This window comes from Hydra viridissima, unplaced genomic scaffold (genome assembly GCF_058129835.1).
Source record: "Hydra viridissima isolate aposymbiotic clone 2 unplaced genomic scaffold, HvirCarnegie_v1 scaffold_17, whole genome shotgun sequence".
NCBI classification, from domain to species: Eukaryota; Metazoa; Cnidaria; class Hydrozoa; order Anthoathecata; family Hydridae; genus Hydra; species Hydra viridissima.
In genome coordinates this window covers 2,763,016-2,783,642 of record NW_028324316.1, presented here as the reverse complement: position 1 = coordinate 2,783,642, position 20,627 = coordinate 2,763,016, and the positions used below count along the sequence as shown (strand labels likewise).

Here is a 20,627-nt window from a genome sequence, read left to right as displayed (position 1 = left end):
TGTTTTGACCTTGTGAAGAATACCCTTGTGACCTCACAAAAAGACTTTGTTGACAAAGACCCTACATTCCAACCCACACCCCCTGAAACCCATACCAAAACATAGAGGACGCGGACTTTTTGGATGCAGACAATTTGATGGCTACTTTGTTGGAAAATCATCACACACAAAGGTATGGAGCAACATATACAAATAAAGGAGGGAAATCAGCTGCACAAGAAAACTATGGTTATCTTTTATAGACAATATTAAAACTATACAGTATTATAAAACTATATAGTATTACATTCTGAATATAAAGTTGAATTATAGTCAACTATTAACTAACCTCAAAGTGATAGGACCTCAACCAAGATTCATCAACAACATTTTAAATTTTTTTTCTATAAAAAATGCAACAATTATAAAATTTTGGGTGCACCATATTTCATAACTTTCGAGTAATTAGCCGTTATTTATGAGTTCGGGTAATATCCGAAATTAAATAACACCAAGTTAACATTTGCATTTGAAAATGTAAATATTAACTTGATGTTACCAAATTTTTTTTATTAACAACTGCAATTTCCAAAAAATATGTAAATTATAAACATTTTGGTGTATTAATATTTTAATTACAACAATAACATGTAATAATTGCAATAATAAAAACAAGAAGAACTTCTATTATCTTTATTATTCACTACTACTTTAACAATTTAAAACTATATAAAAATTTAATTGGTAATAATTTCCTAAATTTTGTCTACAAAAGGAGGTAGACAAATACCTTGGTGATGCACCAATAAAAAAAAAACAGTGGACATATTGGACTTTTGAAGGATCTATGCAGACAAATATATAGGGTATTTGACTATATTTGACTGCTTGCAAGGGTTGCTAGGCAGATTCTGGCTATCCCAAACTCATTTGCCACTTTTGAAAGAGTGTTTTCAAGCGCAGGGAACAATTGTGCAGTAAAGAGCACAAATTTAAACGTTAGCAAAATGGAACAGCTAGTGTTCATGAAAGAACACAGTAAATTACTAGATGAAGTTTCAGATTTACAATAACCAGGACATTAGGTAATTTTAAAACTCCTAATTTTGTTAATGCTGATATTTGAACTTCATCAGTGCAAGTATTCATTTCTTTTTTTTTTTTTTTTTTTGTCATTTGCTATTCAATATAATAAATGAATTGAATCTTCTTCGGATATTACTACGGGTATTCTACAAGTATCAATATCGGTTATTAAAAACAATCGGGTATTATCCGATTAAAAAAAGATTGGGTATTTTATAACTTTCAGGTAATTATCTTATATATTTGAGTTCGGGTTATATCCGAATTTAAATATGTTTTTATAAAATTGTGAAAATATGTCAATATAAAATATATTTCAGACATATTTTACATTGGCAGAAAATGTCTCAAACATAAATTTATGTCAAAATATTACGATTGTAAACATGTAGGATTTGTCTTCAGAAAATGCCTCAGACATAAAATTATATCAAAATGTCAATAGAATATATGTTTGACATATTTTTTATTGACAGAAAATGTCTCAGACATATTTGACAGATAACAACTCTGCATTTATCCACAACTTGTTGCTCATCGTCGAAAACAACTTCCAGCTTATTTTTCATCAAATTTTTTTTTTATCTGAAATTTAATAGCAAAACAATTGTTATTTTACTCATGCAGAAATATGAGCATAAAATATGAGAATAAATAAAAGCATAAATAAAATATGCACATAAATAAAAGCATAATTTTAGCTTAACGACAGTTTTAAAGCCAAATATTAAAAGTTTTTCTTGAGGAATCTAATGAAACAAGTATAAAACTTGCCTTTTTTTCCTCCCAAGTAAAATAGCACCCTGGACACTACGTAACATATTAGGCCTAAGGTATTGCAGATTGATCAAATTATATACTTTTCTGTATCAAATTTCTCAGTAGAGTTAAAAAATACATTGTTGAGTAAAAAATAACAAACGTATATAAAAGTTAACAACGAATAATGGATTATAAATCATTAAATAAATTATAAATTTTTTAAAATTATAAACCAACAACAAATAAAAACTTTTTACATTGAAAACTAAAAACTATTTTAATTTATATATTTTTTTTTAATATAAAAAAAATTTCAAATTAGTTTAGATTACAGGATTCCTTACAAACCAACTGTCCATTAAATGATAAACTTCCTTAGCATCCACTTCTGGTATCATATGTCCAGAGCCTTTCAGAACATGAACTTCTGTATTTGGAGAGTGTGCTTTGAAAAATTCAACACCGGGAATTGTAGGAAGCAGCTGAAAAGTAATTAAAAAACAAATTGTTACAAACATTGTATTATGGATAAATTTGATGCCAAGATTTCTAAGAAAATAAGAGCAGAGGAACTCAAGCAGCTGATGGCAAATAGTTTTCAATTAAATAAATGAATTAAAATCACAACTTTTTGACCTTTTTAATTCCCATTCTAAGCATTATAAAACTGGGAATGTTACAACTGAAAGTTCTTGGGTGTAAGTATTCAAATACTTTTAACACTAAAAAATTAACTAAATAAATTATATAATTATATTATAAATTATAAATTATGAAAGTTAATAACTTTCATACTAACATATTTTATGTCAGCCGGTAAAGCAGGCACTAAAACAGCCATAGAAAGGGTTGTCTCACTTATGAGCAAGATGAGTAAGAAAATCCAGTTGCAAGTTTCAGTTCTTAAAGCGATGAAAAATACCAAAGTAAATTATAAGAAATCCTCCATGATTTTCATTTTCATTTGAAAGCCAAAACCAAATATACTTAAGAAAAATTGTTCTTCAAAAAAACACACAACCAAATATTATTTATTATCATATGTGCATCCTGTTCTTTTCAGTAATAAATGAAAAACTTAGAAGAATATAAACCTACTTGATAGTAAAAATGTATAACAAAAAGTTAGTAATGCCCTAATTAGAGGAAAAGAATAAATGGTCAAGTTAAACATAAATGGAATACAGAACTGTTGCATTTCACAGACAAATTCAACAAAACTCAAAAAAAAAAAAGTCTTACAGCATCCTCATCACCCCAAACTAACATAGATGGTATATTTGATATTTTCTTCATGTCATTTACTGTAAACTTTGCATTTTTGACAATACCATTATACACTAAAATATTTATAAAGATGTTGATTTTAAAAATTCAAAAGTTCAAAACAACATACTGTTAAAATAGTATAATAATGTAATATAAAGATAAAAATATCAATTGTAAAGAACCTTGAAGGTAAACATCAGACATTGAACATCTTTGAAGTCTTGCTGCATTCATCACAAAAGGAGGAAGCAGTTTACCTTTTCCACTGGAAGCTAACATTAAAAACTTTTTAAACTCTTCATTATTTTTCGGTGAAAGAGCAAGGTTTACATCTAATTCACTTGTTAAAACACCCAAAGGAGACAACAGCGACAGGGATGCTATACAAAAAATGATAAAGGTCTGTAAATGCATTATTGTTTTACTTAGTTACTGCATATTATCTAGCAAGTGGTTAAAAATGAGCCAAAAATAAAAATATTTTATTAAAACTAACAAAAATTGAAACTGAAAACTACAAACTATATAACAACAACTACAAACTGAACTATATAACTACAAACTATATAACTGAAAAACTACAAACTATAACTTCTGAAATATTCAAACAAAAAAATAACAAAATACCACATTGCTGTGGGTGCCTAATAGCATAATGAACTGCAATAAATCCACCAGTTGAATGTCCAACAACATGAAACTTTCGACCAGTAAGACAAGCTTTTTCAACAAACTATGAGGATAAAACAAAAAGCCTTTGTTTTTAGAAAATGATAGTATTGAAAATGGAAGAATTACAAAAACCAATTATAACTTTGTTACATAACTGCTTAAAGTTTTGCAACTGTGAAAAAACAACTAAATGGTATAAACTATTAGAAGTTAAAAAATCCTGCTTATGATGAAACTCATTGGAAAAAAAAAGATGAAAGAACAAACTTTCTTTGATAACTTTAGTCAAAACAAATATTTTGACAAAAATCTAAATGGAACTAAAGTGAAGAGTGTCAGTACTGATTGTTGAAATAATTCCCTTTTGTGTTTATCTAAAGTGGTCCTGATCTATCATCAAGCATTAGCTTTATAAAATGATCATATTTGCAAATTAAATGTTATAAAACATCACTGAACTTACCATATGCATAAAGTTGACTACATCTTCAACCTTGACTAATTCTTTTATTTGAGTAGAACCTCCATGGTTAAGCCAATCGATGGCTATCAAGTGATATGATCTGTCAAACTTTTTCCCCAGTTGAATATAGTTAACTTTTGATGCTGTAAACCCATGTAACATTAACACGGTTACTTTACTATTCTTTAAACTCCCTTTCTCAATATAAGCACAGCGTTGACCATTTTCTAGAGTTAGTGATTTGGATTTAAAGGGAGAAAATAGAACAAGCAACCTTGAAAATTAAGAAATATAGAGAAAATAGAACAAGCAATCTTCAAAGTCAAAAAAAGTGAAATTTATCAAGCATGAAAAAGAGTCACAAAAATTTTAACTCGTATTTTTTTATTCAGTGTTCTAATCAAATAAAAAATTTAAGCTTTCTTTGAAATTATGAAATATTTTTTTCAAAAGAAAATATTTCAAAAATATTTTATTAAGACATGACTGTCTATTAAAATAAGGTGGCTGAAAAAAAAAAAAAACCTAAACAAAACCATAAAGAATATCAGCCAATGTAAACAGTTAAATTTGTAATTAAAGAAATACATTAAATGTGCCTCCCCCTACACCAGCATTTATTGATTTTTACCTCATCAAAACATGAAATATAGTTATCGGAAACATCCACAATATTGACAGCAACACCACAATTACAGCTAACAACAAGTAATACATTTTTAACTTTTAAAAGTAAAATACTTCAAATTAGAAAATCAAAATTAAAACACATATCCAGGATTTTCATAAGCGTAACACTAATTCAACACTAACTCTGTTCTTTTTCACTCTTGTAAATTAGGGTCAAATTTTACTCATCCGTTTTAGTTACGGGAAAAGGAAAGGGATGGGAAAATTAATTACGTGAACTTACGAAATGATTAATTTTCAAAATGAAATTGCGCATGTGATCGCAAATGTGATAAATTTCCCCATCCCTTTCCCTTTCACTTTCCCGTAGCTAAAACGAATGAGTAGAAATTTACCCTTAGGAATTGAATTAGAGTTGTTATCTGTCCAATATGTCTGAGATATTTTCTGCCGACGTAAAATATGCTAGAAATAATTTTCTGTCTACATATTTTGACACAAGTTTATGTCTGAATTATTTTCTGCCGACATAAAATATATCTGATCAGATATATTTTACGTGGATAGAAAATATATCAGCTGATATATTTTCTATCCACGTACTTTGACATTACTTTATGTCTGAGAAATTTCGCGAGGTTTGAATTATTTTTTTATCTCCGATTTTAAACGTTGGGAGAAAATGAGTTATTAATTTCAGCAAGTAATGATTACTTTTAAAATACACTTTACTTTTTAATTTTTTTTAAAAAAATTTTGTTTAAATATAAATTATCTTACTTACAGGGCATTTTAGTTTGATTCGAAGTGTAGAATAAAAGTTTCGATTTCCCCTCATTTGAATGTAAAAACAATCTCAAACTTAATTTTTATTACTGAATGTGGTTTTTATTATACGGCGTCCAGGGCCACATAAGAAATTAAGTTAAGTAGAAAGAAAAGTAGAACTTTTAAAGGGTCGAACCATTTACAGCATAAACTTCTATGATCTTATCGTCTACAACACGAAGAAATAGAAAATAATTCTTTGCTGCAAAAATTTGATTCCGTTCCAGGACAGGTCGAATAATTTATGGTCGAAGCAAATCGTGTTAAATTTTTAATTTTTCACCAGCGCGGCGTTTCAGACTAAAATAGATTAACCGTAGGACAACCGACAATTTCAAGCAGCGCACAGTGACTCAAAACAACAAAAAAATCGTAATAAACCCCTCACAACTTTTCTATAAATTAAGTGCCCTTTTTTAAATAATATTAAATTGCAATAATTTTTTATTTCAAAAGTATAAATAATTGCTTCTTAAAAATTTTTTTTTGTATTTTATAGTTAAAAGAAGTAAAAAAATTTGATATTATTTTCAAAGAAATCTGAAAAATGTGAGATTTTTATTTAACTAAAAAAGAGTATTTTTAACTTAAATAAAAGTGTATATTTATTTTGAAGATAATCTTTTGGCTTTATATATTTCAAATTTACTAAAAAGAAAAAAAAAAAGTCTGATTTTTTTGTTTAAATTTAAAGACTTTTTATAAAAAAAGGTCGCAAGTAATTGTATTTTTTTGGTTTATATATCAGCTAAAAAAATGTTCCACCGAGTTCCAAAAATATATACATTTTTTCTAGTTAATTAACATTTCTACTTTTAAATTATAAAAGGTTACTGCGGTCTCCTGCGGTATTGGAAGCTATTAAAGAAATACAAATGTTGATTGACACTTAAAAATCTTGTTTTCCACCATTTTTGAAAGTATTTATTATTTAATAAGTACAACATTTTTGTAATATAAAGTTAACTTAGTAATATAGTGCTATTACAGGATGTAACAATGTGACAATTCGTCGGATTACTATCAAAACCTCCTAAGTCCAATTTTTTTCATTTTTGAGGTTTTGACTTAAATTGGTTAGTTTTCTTGATGCACAGCTCTATGCAAAACCACATAAATCTAATTGCCTCAGAAATTTATTGAACTACCATCTACTTTTTATGGTCAAAACCTTCTAACCCACAGGCATGTGATTGTCTAAAATATATGTCAAAATCATAGGTTAGAAATTTAGATCATACAAATTTATTGTATTTTGAGTGTGTTGGCTGTGATTTTAAAGTGCAAGATGGATAACTATCAAAATGGAGGTAAGAAATGCATCTTTATTGAATTTTTAAACTAGTTATAGTTATTAATTGCAATCTTAATCTTAATATTACTTAAACGAGGCATTGGAGCTTTTGAGTATTAATTTGTTCATTTTAAAAGAGACACATAGAAGTTTTGATCAGAATTATTTTTTGAATTACTTGAAGTACTAAATTAGTTTGATAATTCATTTTGTATTAAAAAATTGCTTACACATTCCATTTTTATTTTCAGTTTATCTATCCCAACTCCAGATTAGCAACCAGACAATCTCTAATGGCCTTATTATAAAAGGACAAAAATAGACTTCGACAAAGCACTAATTGCAACAATTTTAATTACAACTATCAAAAATGAATTGTCTATAAAAAATGTTTGTCTTTCTAGACAATCATTTTAAAAACGGACACTAAATGAACAATCTCGATTTTTTAATGAGGTATAGAAGATCTATTTCATATATAATTTGGACTTATAACGAGTAATTAAATTTTCACTGCAGCATCGTTTCAAAAACTGAAAACGAGCACAAAATTAAAAATACAATTTTTCTAACAGAAGTTCATTTTTTAATTTTTTGTCCAGCGTGTGCTGTTGATTAAAAAGTTAATGTCTATTTAAAAACCTCAAAATGGACTATTTTGTGCTCAATTGAAGTTCATTAATTACTCAGTTCAGTTGTTTTTCAATTCTCAGTGAATGTGCGTGAAAATTTATTTTTAAAATGCCCTCTCCAGTTTGGGATTTTTCTTAACATTCTATCCTCAGACTGTGAATCTGACTATGATTGGATCTAAATTTTGGAAAATCAACTATTTGTGTAAACATTATTGTCATATTCCGTCCTAAAATTTGTCACCACTTTAAATTTGTCACCATAAAAGTCATTTTTACCATGAAATAAAATTCAAATATAATGTATCGTATATTTTCTTTTTTGTTTCTAAGGGATTTTTTGGGTAATTTAGATTTTATTGGCAAAAATCAATATTTCTGGTTTTATGAAATCAAGTAAATTTAGACAGTCATAGACACCAAATAGACAAAAAATTATGCTTTGTAGACTTATGAAGTGAAAATTATTTTTTAACTGAGCAATCTTAGGACACCATCAAAAATTTGATAGACACAACAAGGACAAAAAATTAAACATTTGTTGTGTCCATTACAACATACAGAATTGTCTATGTCTGTGTTGTAAGTCTATCCATAGACTAGTCTGGTTACTACTCCAGATCTCGTTGTATTTTGTCGATGACCGATATTAATAGCAACAATATCGTAACTGATAGACTGAATAATGAGACTGACTGTATAGAAAACCTTAATAACGAAATAGAATTAGCTGTTATTACTTTGAGAAATTCAGAAAATTCAGATATAAATGACAATGAAAACTTTTTCCGTTCCGCATATGTTGATTGTGCAGAGAATATTTTTGCGAACACTGAAAATTTTAGTGTAAATGAATCTCTATCACAGTACTTTCAAGTAAAGGAGAATTTGGATAAGAACAACTGTAGTTACTTTGTACTTGCAGAAAGTCTTGATTCTATTGAAGAAATTCAGGCTGTTTCCTGTGCTGAAATTACCCCTGAAATTTGTTCAAATAAAACAAATATTGTAGGTACAGAAAATTTTGTTGATAACGGTTATTATGGACCAGAAAATGAAAATGAAAATGACTTGCCGAGTAGTAGTGTAATTCGTAGTGATACTAACAAGGAGTGTACTGAAGAAAAAGAAGGAGGACAAGTTGAGAGAGAAAGACCGAATAACGCAAGGAAAAAAAAAATCTTGTGAAGATTAATAATTTTTTACATTAAAAAAAAATTTTTTACATTAAAAAAAAAAGTGCAATTTTAGTCTTAATTTTTACCAAATACTTAAGTGCAACGTTATTCTTTATTTTGATTAAACTTTTTTAATTAAACTTTTTTAATTAAACTTTTTTAATTAAACTTTTTTAATTAAACTTTTTAATTACGTTTATGTATTTCTTGTTTATTGGTAACTTAAACTTGTAAAAGTTAATTTATTATGTTGAATTTTGTAAATTAATAAAAAAAACTATTAAACTTACTATGTCAATTTAAAAAAACCATTTTGGTGGGTCTATTGTATTTATTATTAGTTTTTTGTGTCTCCTATAAAATTTGTAAAAAAGGACATAGAAGGTATTGATAGTAAGCCGACGAATTGTTAAAGCCATTACAAATTAAAATTTTAAACAGTGTAAACTAAAATTTTAAACAGTGTAAAGTAAAAAAATATATAATGTAATTTAAAATGTTTCTGATTTATTAGTTTTATTATATTGATGGTTCTTAAAAACAATAATAATGAAAAGATTAGATCTTATCCCAAATATATGTGAATTAGGAGTGGATAAAATAAGATTATGGAAAGATTTACTTAATGAAATGAAAAATACTGTAGAAATTCACAAAGAAAACTTAAATAAAGTAAAGGTTGCTTTTGTTATATTTATTTCAAAGGTGAAGAAAAAACTAAAACAATGCGGACGAAATTATGATACATTTAAACAAAAAGAAAATCGTTGGTTTCAAAGAAATCTTATTAACAATAAAAATAGTCATTTTGGTTCTGGAAGGCCCCATAAGCAATGGAATGTTCTTGGAGAGCAAAGCAAAAGAAAAAAAAGAAAAGAACTTGCCACTGAACATCATGAAGCTCTATTTTTAGCTTCTGCAAAAAGTGCAAATGCTGCTGGAGAAAAAAAAAAGCTTCTTTTTTAAAAAACAATATGTCTAATGTTTTAGAGATAGAAAAAGTTGATAAAACTTTTGATAAAATCTTTCCCATTAATATGAGTGTAGAGGAAGCTCTTGCATTAAAAATGAACACTGATCTCAGCGATAAACATTATCAAATGATCAGAAACTCAGCTCTTGTACACAATGTACATATTTATCCTACCTTGCACGATATTTTAGTGGAAAAATTGAAATGTTATCCTGAGAATATAGATTTTTCTGAAGTTTCTGCAAAGTGTACTCTTCAAAGCATGTTAGATCACACTGTGAGTAGAATAACTGAAATGATTGATATGCCTAATTGTGGTCAAGGTAACAAAATATTTGGAGTTTTATATGGAAAGATTGGTTTTGATGGAGCATCAAGCCAAAGTATTTATAAACAGAAATACTTTGAGACAAGCATTACAAGTATAGAACTTAAAAGTGAAGAAAATCTTTTTAGTACAGCTTTTGTGCCTTTATTGCTCAGAGTAAAAGATGGCGAAATTTGGAAAAATGGAAATCCTTCAAGTTGTCACTTTTGTAGACCTCTTCATCTACAATATAAAAAAGAGAGTCCAATTTTATCTAGAGAAGAAGAATCAAATCTAAAAAATCAAATAAATACCTTAAAGACGTTTTGCAAAGTTTTTGATATTGCTGGAAGAAAGGTGACCTTTAATATCAGCTATAGAGTTGATTTTACAATGTTTGATAATAAAGTAGTTAATGCACTTACAGAGACAAAATCCACTCAATCCTGCAATGTTTTCAATGCTAAACCCAACGAAATGTTTGCAATGCTAAACCCAACGAAATGAACAATATTGATTTATTAAAAGCAAAAACTGAGAATGAGTCAGCCTAGGGGCTTGGAATTTCAGCTTTGGATTGCTGGATAAAATGCTTGGAATTTATTCTTTATTTGAGTTATAAAATTGAAATTAAAAAGTATAAGCCAAAAACAATTGAGGAAAAATTATCTGTAGACTTAAAAAAAAAACAGATTCAGGTACTCTTCAGAGAACGGTTAAGCTTATATGTTGACATGCCTAAAACTGGGTCTGGAAATACCAATGACGGCAATACTGTCAGAAGAGCATTTAAAAATAGTAAAGTTTTTTCTGAAATTACTAAAGTTGATTGTGATATAATTGAAAGATTGCATAATATTCTCATAACCATATCTTGTGGATATCCTATTAGTATCAATGAATTAGATTTATACTGCACTGAAACAGCTAAACGTTTAGTGAGTTTGTACAACTGGTATGTTATGCCTCCCACTGTACATAAACTGCTGCTTCATAGTTCTTCCATATTGCATAAATTACCTTTGCCAATCGGGGTATATTCGGAAGATGCACTGGAGAGTTTAAATAAACAGATAAGAAATTTTAGACATAAGCACATGGCAAAAATATCAAGGTTAAACACAATGATGAATCAGATGCACTACATTCTAGTAAGATCAGATCCAAAAGTATCAAGCATATTTTTTAGAAAACATAAGAGCTATCGAGGAAAACCGTTACCAGATGAAGTTATTAAATTAATTGTAATGTAAATAATAAAATGAATGTAATAAATACAGTTTTTTTTTCTCTATGTATCAACCTCCTTTAAAAAACATTTTTATAAAAATATCAAGTAGTGTAATATATCAAGATAATGTGTTTGTCTTGAAGATTCTAAAACTTGAAAAAAAAAATTTTTGTACGCGTATAGTCACCTTAAACGCGCGTACACGCGCATAAGCGCGCGTTATACGCGTCGAAGCTACGCATAAAAAAAAAAAATTATTAATAAATTTAAAATCTTTGACTCAAAAATTATTACATTGATATATAACATTATTGATTTAGGATTTATGTCAAATTTTATTTAATTTTTACCGTTTTTTGATCGTTCTGAGTCACTGTGCGTCGGCCCGACGTCTTGCCGACATATTTTATATCAGTATAAAATCGACATCGTTTTACTTCATCGGCTCGATATCGGTCCGACAAATAAAAGAAACTAACTTATGTTCCATCGGAAAATATCATAGACTTGATGTCTGCGGAACGCACCATAAAATGACTTGTTCTGTGAATGTTTACAATGCTCAAGCGTAATGATACTAAGCGTGCGCAAATTAAGGCATTACTTAAGTAATGCGTCAACATGCGAAAATTGTCTAACAGTTTTCATTACTAATTTTTTGAAATTTTCAGCTGAAGTAAACTTTCGCCGTGGACAGCCTACCGAAAGTCGGTAGCCAAAAATAAATTCTTATCCTACCGTTTCATTGGCTAAGAATTTCACGTGTCAAATCAACCAATAAAACACGCTTTCGGTAGAATAAATAATTTTAAATAGACTGTCGACTGTCGGTAGCAAAAAAAAAATCTTATCCTACCAAAAGTCCGTTTAATTGGCTAAAAATGTCACATGTCAAAACGAATTTTTTAATCAATAAAACGCGCATTCGGTAGTATAAATAAATGTAAGCAGAGAAGGTAATGTTAATAAATATTTTTATTAACTTTTTTCTACAAAGTTTAAGTGATAAACTTTGCAGAATGAACTTTTCTAGTGTATGATATATATTTGTAAAATGTTAAAAATTAAAGCCTTTGAAAACTTTTAAAAAAATTATATTTTTGAAACTTTTAAAGAAATATAGGTTTTGCACTTACAAGGGGATGTTAGGCCCTCAGCTAAGTGGGTGATGCTATTTCCGTAAATGTTCTTATGTATAACATAAACATTTAATTCACAGTTTTCTGTAAATTAAGTCTTCGTATTTTGATTAACAAAATGATTTTTCTTTTTTATTTTTAACAACAATGTTCAAATTTTTTATTGATTTTAAAATCAATATAAAATATTGAAACTATTGAAAAGGAAAAAAGGCACATTTGAAATACAGCTTTAGTTAAAACAATAAAACCTACAATATGTTTCTCCTGTTTGTAAATTTTTCTTAAACTGAAGCTAATAACAATGAGGCTTGTATTTAAGGGCCTGTTTATATGGACAAGGGCTAGCCCGTTTGCCGAGCTAGCCCGGAAAGCGAGCCAGTTTTAAAATTGCGTTTATATGAATTTTTGCCAAAAAAATAAAAAATGATATCGAGGTCAGCCTGGCTTTTTCTAGCAGGGCTGGCCTCTTTATCGGTAAAGTAATAACTTTAAAGATGGCGACTTAAAGATAGCGGCAAACTTAAAGATAGCGACATAACTTAAAGATAGCGACAAAAAAACACATTGCATTTTAACAATATGTTTAACTGGTATTATAACACAAATAATTCTTCTTAAAAGCCTAATTGTATTATATAAGCTTTACAAATTTAGATTTGATAATTTTTTAAATATTATTCTTTTACGAAAACGATCATAATCCCTTCAAAAGATGAAACAAGCAAGAGAGAGAGATGCCTTAAAAGAAAAAATCGTAGTTGCTGGTTTAAAACTGGAAGAACTGATTTATGGTGGCATAATATAATAACTGGTGTAGCTCCCAGTAATGTATGGAAAACAAACTTTAGCCTTTCACGGTTTCTTTTCATGAATTTGGTTTCAGAGCTAAGCCCTTATTTATCTCCTGACCCTTTTTCGCCAAACTCTAAAGCTCTATCAGCAGATAAAAAAGTCGCTATTACTTTATATTACTTAAAAGATACTGGACCTTTGGTAAATTATAAAAGCAAAACAACTAAAATTTTAAGTACACGGAAGTTGCCAGTTTTATTATTAAATTTGTTATTTTATGCAGAAGCTTTCAAATTTAAAAAATGTAAGAGTTTATACGCATGCGCACAAATTTATATACGAAATTAACTGGCCCGTTTGCCGAGATCTCGGCAAAAAACAGTGAGACCTCACTATCCGGGCTAGCTCGTTTATTCATATAAACGCAAAATAAAATTAAGTTGAAATATTGATAACGTCAATACCTCGGTAAACGGGCTGGCTCGTTTGCCGAGCCAGCCCGCTTTCCATATAAACAGGCCCTAAGTGGATAATGTATTAGGCTTGTATTTAAGTGGTAAGTAGATTTAATTAAATGGTCAGTATTATTTTGAATAAATGATCTGTTTTAGTCATATGGTCAGTATACTGTGATTATTGCCCACAAGAATGCCTGCACAAACAAAAAAAATTCAGTTGATGTATGTATATCCACCGCACCTGTCCCTAAAGCAATCGATGTATGTACATTCAATTCGCCTACCCCTAAATTAGTAGATGTATATACACATTATTTAAAATACTGACTACTTGATTATTTTTATACTGACCATTTAACTAATCATCTTACCAAAAACGTCTATTATACGAATTTATTCATACTTTAAATAGCTTATTGCAAATAACTTTACTACAAAAATTGCCTTGGTTTTTAGTTCATAAATTACATAAGATTCAAACTTATGTAACTTATTTAACGAAATGCACCACGAGAAGGTAAACCATAGGACTTTGCATTTCATATCGTTTGATTAAAGAAAAATACAAAAGTACATTAAAGAGTTGAAAAAATCTAATAATATATAAAATCCCTAAATAAATATTATCCATAAAATCTATACAATCTAGATAATACTATCAACACTTGTATCTAATCCATATAATCTATATAATACATGCTGCATAAAAAGTTCGCTAAAATAGGTATTACCTTACATAACAGGAACAACAATACCAATATCTTAATGCTATTAAACATAAAATTATACAAAACCGTATACAGGTGTTTATAACATGTAATACAATTTTTAACATACTAGCATGTCTTTTAACAGAATCAAGTTTCACAAAACGAACTGGGACATCAGAAGACTGTCAGCTATTTTTTTAGGCAGACCTATAGTTGTAAGTGTTGTACCTTTTGGGCGCCCACATTGGACAACACATTGAGGCAAATGAATCTTCTTTAAGCCAGAAACTAACATAAATGTATAAGGTTCTATAATTCTTATTCTTCTTATTCTTATATGACTCATACTTTACGTATTTTATCTTCAATAGCAGATAACAATTGCTAAATTTATATTTAACTGTAATACCTCCTTTATTTTCTACAACTAAACATTCTTCTTGGTGTGGTTTTGTGCTATCCACAACAGATTGTTCTGACAGCACCTTTCTTATAATTTTATCTTTGTTCTGAGGGTTTCCATTCAGGTCTGCTAATTTCTCCGGTTCGCTGTGAAATGATTCTTCAACAGTTGATGTTGATTTACCTCCTTTGTACTCCTGCAATCGAAAAATCCGGTGTTAAGAATATAGAATCTTTCTCAACAAGTTCATTTACAACCATAACCTTTCCATATTCCTAACCCTTTTGCAATGCCTGAAGAAGATTCATTCGTTGCTCAAAAGTATGTCCAGTATACTCTGATGCTGACAATAATACTCCCTGGTCCATTTTTTTTGTACATAGCTCAGCATCAAACAGATTCATTCCTTGTAACTGGTGAAGAGCAAAGATATGGTGACAAGGTAGACTCATGGAATTGCAAAACATACAAGCACATGAAAAAGAAGTAACTTTAAGCTGACCTTCACTGCTTTTGACTATATAATTATTATTTTCAGCAGATAAAAATTTGACTTCATAACGCAAGGTCATTTGTTTTAACACTAGCCGAAACGCATATGATGTCAGAATTTTCTTAAAATTTGCCTCAGCGGAATTAGGTTCAAACATATCAACATATGTTTTTTGCATTTGCTAGTTTGGTGGTCTTTTTCATTCCGCATTGAGGTTAATAAAACAGAATTTATCACGGAAGTTTTCCAAAGCACTATTAAAGTCAATAACTTCTTTTAGTTTTCCATTAAAATTCCCTCAACGGTTATCAGTGGTGTTCATAAAATTTGTAAAAGCATAATTTAAACCAAAAACCAACTCATTACGAATGTTGTGCCAGTTATCATTAAAATATTTCAGAACTGTGGTAGGTGCTGAAGAAATAAATATCCCATAAAAATCATTGTATTAGTACTCTGATGTAGCTAATTTCTGAATGAGCCCAAGACATGATGTTCGTTATCCATTTGCGACCCCAAGCTTGACTGTAGAAATTTCACGATTGAAAGTTCTTAAAATAAAAATTAGATTGTTATTTACAAAATACATAAATTTGTATCACTTGAGTTTTATACAAATCATTACATATAAAACGTTTGCATGAGTTGGACATTTCTCATATTGTAGTTTCTCCATTATACACTTCATCAACAGTTGATGTGGCAGCAACTCTTTTGCGGCCTCTTCCCTTAATCAGTGGATGTATGTACAGAGATATCTGCGATCCCCACAAAAACAAGTGACGACATATTAGTGATCTAACTGTGTTAGTTGTGCAATTTTACAATACATTTATTAGCTCAAGTTACCTAAGAGTGTGAAATAAGCAAAGTAACAGAGATGCATCGGGAAAAGCAGCACGTAAAACATGCCTCGCTGTCAATTCTTTGTCTGTCATGAATAGTGGTGTGCGAAATTCGAAACTTCGATTGCGAATTCGAAACTGACTTTTAGTTTCGTTTCGAATCGAACTTTTTTTTAGTTTTGAACCCTTCGAATTTTCGAAGTATAGTATCTTTGTTTCGAAGCGAACCCAAGGTTAATCGAATTTTATCGTTTAAAAGTGAAAGAAAAAAGTCATATAGTGTCACAATGGCGGATAGTAACGATGGTAATTGTCGAAGTATTGTCTAGGAATTTTTTAGTAGGCAAAAAACGAATGGCAATAGAATTATAGACATTTGCAATATAGGAACATGCAAGTTTCCTGTTCAGTGTCCAACTGGAGCAACAACAGGTCTTTATGTTCATTTACGTGCTGCTCATCAGAAAGCGCATAAAGTGTTTGTAGCGAGAAATGAAGAGAATTGTAAAAGAAAACTTGCAGAACAAGAACTGAAAAATGAAAATAAGAAGCAAAGTATAGTTGATGATTTTTTTAATAAGAAAGCACATTGGTCTAGACGTCATTCAATTGCGATCACTATAACGAATTCGGTTGGTTGCATGCTTGCTCAAGACAAGTTGCCATACGACTTTGTAGAAGGCAGAGGATTCAAAGAACTGATGAAATTAATGGAACCACAATATCTGGTGCCAAGCATAACTATCTTTTCAAGATCAGTTGTACCTGAGTTATATTGTAGTGTAAAATAGAAAACCGCTAATAAAATATATCGAGTTTTGAAGATATTTCAAATTCATTCACGACTGACCTGTGGACTTCGAGGGCGCAAGATCCATTTATTTCTTTCTGTCTATCATATATAAGTCCTGAATTTGAGCTAAAGACATTTGCATTAGAAAACAAGCCGTTTCCAGGAGAACATACTGGCGAAAGCATTCTTGAATCTTTAGACAAGACTTTTGATAATTGGGAACTTCCTCGGACTGTTCCAATTTATACGTTGGGTTTAATGGCAGTAATATGAAGAGCGCCATGATTCTCTCACAATCATTTTATGATCTTTCTTGTTTTGATCACACTTTACAATTAACCGTCAATGATGCCGTGAGTGAATTTGATGGAATGCAGACTTTCCTTTCCAAAAGCCGTCGTATTATGTCACATTATCACCACAGCCAGGCTACACAGAATTCGCACAGAGAGCAGAAGTGATTCGGAAAAGCAGAACGAGAGCTGATAATCAATGTTACTACTAGGTAGAACAACTCGGATTACTTTATGCTGAATAGATTATGCGAAGAAAAAGATGCTATATCTGCAGAGCCAGCAATAAGTGAAAAAATTGATAATTTGACTAATGCAGAATGGAAGCTTGATGAAGCCTATCACACAATTCTTGCTCCATATGAACAAGTAAGTAAAGAATTATGTGGAAAGAACTACCCAACGTTATCTATGAAAATTCCGGCTTTGCATGGCTTAAATCAGCAATTGCAGCTATTTATCAATGATCCTTCACATAAGGGTTGTGGTGTACTTATTGCTCGAAAATTAAAGTCAAAACTAGACCGACAATTTCCGCAATTCATATCAGCTTTGCCTGATGCAGTGTACATTTCTTGATCCACGCTACAAATCCATCTTCTTCTCTGAACAACAGCAAGCTACCGTTTGTAGACAGTCTTCATCAGTACTCTAAGGAATTCCTATCTTGTGGCGGTACTGGTGTTGGTGAAGGTGGACATGTTGCCTTGAGCGACCATGACACGATCATAATTCAAGGTACAATTTCAAAACTATTACACTTTATGTTACGTGATTAACACAGATTAAGACTTGATGGTAATGGTAATTTGCCTGCTGTTCAGATTTAACTTTCAGATTTACTGCATTGTGGTTTAATTTAATTACAGATGAATAATAAAACAATAATGCATAGGTTTTCATTTCTGCTTGCTATTTTAGTTTTACAGCTATTTATATTATATAATATTTTGTTATATAATAATTGCTGCATGCTTACAACAGCAACTGCGAATAGGATGCTGCCAGTTGATGATGCAGCTTCTGTGCAAGAAGAGGTCAGAATAAATATGATTGAACCTCCTATTGGAAGGAATGCCAATGTACTTGATTGGTGGAAAGTTAATCATCACCGTCTACCAAAACTCTCAAGAATAGCGAGGGCATTATTGGCTATTCCAGCAACCTCGGTAAATTCGGAGAGATTGAACTCAACGTCTGGTAACATAGTTACAAGAAGGCGATGTAATCTGCTCTCTGAGCATGTGGCTGAACTAACTTTTATTCACAAAGATTTGTAGTATAACAGATAGCAGTAGTGTACCGAAGCCAGACTGCCCCAGATATGCATTGTATGCACTATGTATAAATGTGTCTTGGAAAATAATCCCTTTAAATTACCTTCAGAGTCTGTTAAAACTTCAACATTAGCATCTAAAAATAATGTAATTATGTTTTATATAAATTCAATAAAACAGTAAACGTAAAAGTACAAAATTATTTCAGAGACTACTTACTATACTTTTCTTTTAACGTTGTAACAAAGGTTCCAATATCATTCCAGGTGTCAATTTTGTGAGATAAAGCAGCAATATTAGATATACCTCTAAGAGCTATTAATTTGCCTGTGGAGTTTATCAACTCTTTTTGCAGCAGCTTTTTGTTAGATTTTAAATGAATTAACTCTGTTGCTTTTTGAATAGCAAAGTCAAGAAGTCTTTTTTGATTAGGCAGGTGCTTATAGAGAATCTGAATTTAAAAATAAAGATCAATCTGTGAAAAAACAATTGGGTAACAAAGGGGATTTTGAGAAAAGAAATAAATGTGTCACTTACTTTAGATACTTCATGGTTATGTGTTTTATCCATATCTTGTAAAATTAAAGATTGTCCATCTTCTGACACTTTAAAATGCAGGTAGAAAGGACAGCTTTCTTTAAAAGTTCTATAACAATATTTATAATCAGAATCCAAAATATGGTCTATTTTAGATATATAATTTTCATTGAAATAAAATCATCAGCAAATAAAGCCACCTTAAATGTGAGATTTTTGAAGTGAAATTTTATTGGTGTTTTTAAGTTTTTTACAGAACAAAGTTATCTCTAATATTTCAAAAGTTGTAAGAGTTTTAGTAACACCCTCTTGAGTGAATATTTTCAAAAAAAAAAAAAAAAGAAACCATAAAGCTCATCTTGAAACAGCCATTCATAGCTTTGTTTGTTTCAAGTTGTATGTAACTAACGTAGGGGTTTTATGTTACTAAACTTGAGGTATTAGAAACTAGTTGTATGTAACTATACTTGAAGTATTATATATTTTTGCTAAAGCACTAAGTGATGATTGCTTGCCACATCTAATATTGGATTTTATAAGTAATAGAAATCAGTGTATAGTAGTCGGTGAATTCTATTCAGACTGGGTAGACCTGTTAAGTAGTGTTCCTCAGGGTCCTGTAATTGGTTCTGTAAATAATATTATTTCGGTGTTCATAAATGATGTCTCTAAATTGGTTCAAAAAAATTGTGATTGATTTTTTTGACATTAACCTGTAAAAAAACAAACAATAACTTACAAACTTTTACGTTTTCCCTCGCCACTATATTTAAATTTTTGACCACCATGTATACAACAATACTTGTTGAAATAGTATTTAATCTGAGGTGCTATAACAGCAGCTTTCTTTGGAACAGATTTTCTAGCAGCCTCAATTGTTCTAGCATCTCTAATCCATAACTTAACAAAATTAGTATCTTCATAATTTTTTAATAACTTCTTTTAACAATACAAATGATGAAAAAGATTCAGAGGAAGTAAAAGCGATTGCCATTTTCACTATATGATGTATAACACTTTGACTTGTTTTCACACGTGAAATTATTTTTTACCGAAATTTCTTAAAATTATTTATTCTACCAAAAGCGTGTTTTATTGGTTGATTTGACACGTGAAATTCTTAGCCAATGAAACGGACTTTCGGTAGGATAAGAATTTATTTTTGGCTAGCGACTTTCGGAAGGCTGTCCACGGCGCTAGATTTATTTTTATCTTCTATTTTTAAAAGAATGTTTAAAAAATTGAGTAAATGATCATAAAATGGGTAACAGATAAATTATTAGGAATAATTACTTCATTAATGAATATCTATTAACGAAAGACTTTTTTTTACATAAACAACAACTTTTAAGAAAATTCGTGTAAAAAAAATTACTGCTTAAATCTATAATACTTTGAAATACCAATATTTCTACCACTTCTTTGCGTATTTGAATAAGGTGAAACCCACTTCTTCTCTTGATTGAATTTTTTTTCAAATAGGTCAAACCCACTTCTTCTCGTGATACAATCTATTTAAATTGGGTAGCTAAGAATTCTATACTTTCACTTCTTTGCATAACATAATTTTTGATTTAAAA

The 20,627-nt window shown here is 29.7% G+C and overlaps 1 protein-coding gene and 2 pseudogenes across 5 annotated transcripts; 1 reads left to right on the top strand and 2 right to left on the bottom strand.

Annotated features, from left to right (window-relative positions):
- Positions 1 to 1,314: 1,314 nt before the first annotated feature.
- On the bottom strand, positions 1,315 to 5,921 carry LOC149877080 (monoacylglycerol lipase ABHD6-like). 5 transcript variants are annotated; one of them, XM_090074730.1, is made up of 6 exons: positions 5,646 to 5,801; positions 4,232 to 4,458; positions 3,724 to 3,829; positions 3,279 to 3,476; positions 3,070 to 3,167; positions 1,315 to 2,309 (listed from the first exon to the last, which is right to left on the bottom strand). In XM_090074730.1, exons 2-6 carry the CDS (start codon positions 4,391 to 4,393, stop codon positions 2,151 to 2,153), a joined length of 723 nt encoding a protein of 240 aa, XP_089930856.1. In that variant the 5' UTR covers positions 4,394 to 4,458; positions 5,646 to 5,801; the 3' UTR covers positions 1,315 to 2,150. The 5 variants fall into 5 exon arrangements, with proteins under 5 accessions (XP_089930856.1, XP_089930855.1, XP_089930854.1 ...); XM_090074729.1 differs by lacking the exon at positions 5,646 to 5,801 and adding an exon at positions 4,863 to 5,396; XM_090074728.1 differs by lacking the exon at positions 5,646 to 5,801 and adding an exon at positions 5,826 to 5,921 and having other exon boundaries at positions 1,316 to 2,309; positions 4,232 to 4,505.
- Positions 5,922 to 14,341: 8,420 nt separating this feature from the next.
- Positions 14,342 to 20,041, bottom strand: LOC149877078 (uncharacterized; annotated as a pseudogene).
- Positions 17,468 to 18,012, top strand: LOC149877079 (E3 SUMO-protein ligase ZBED1-like; annotated as a pseudogene).
- Positions 20,042 to 20,627: the final 586 nt, after the last annotated feature.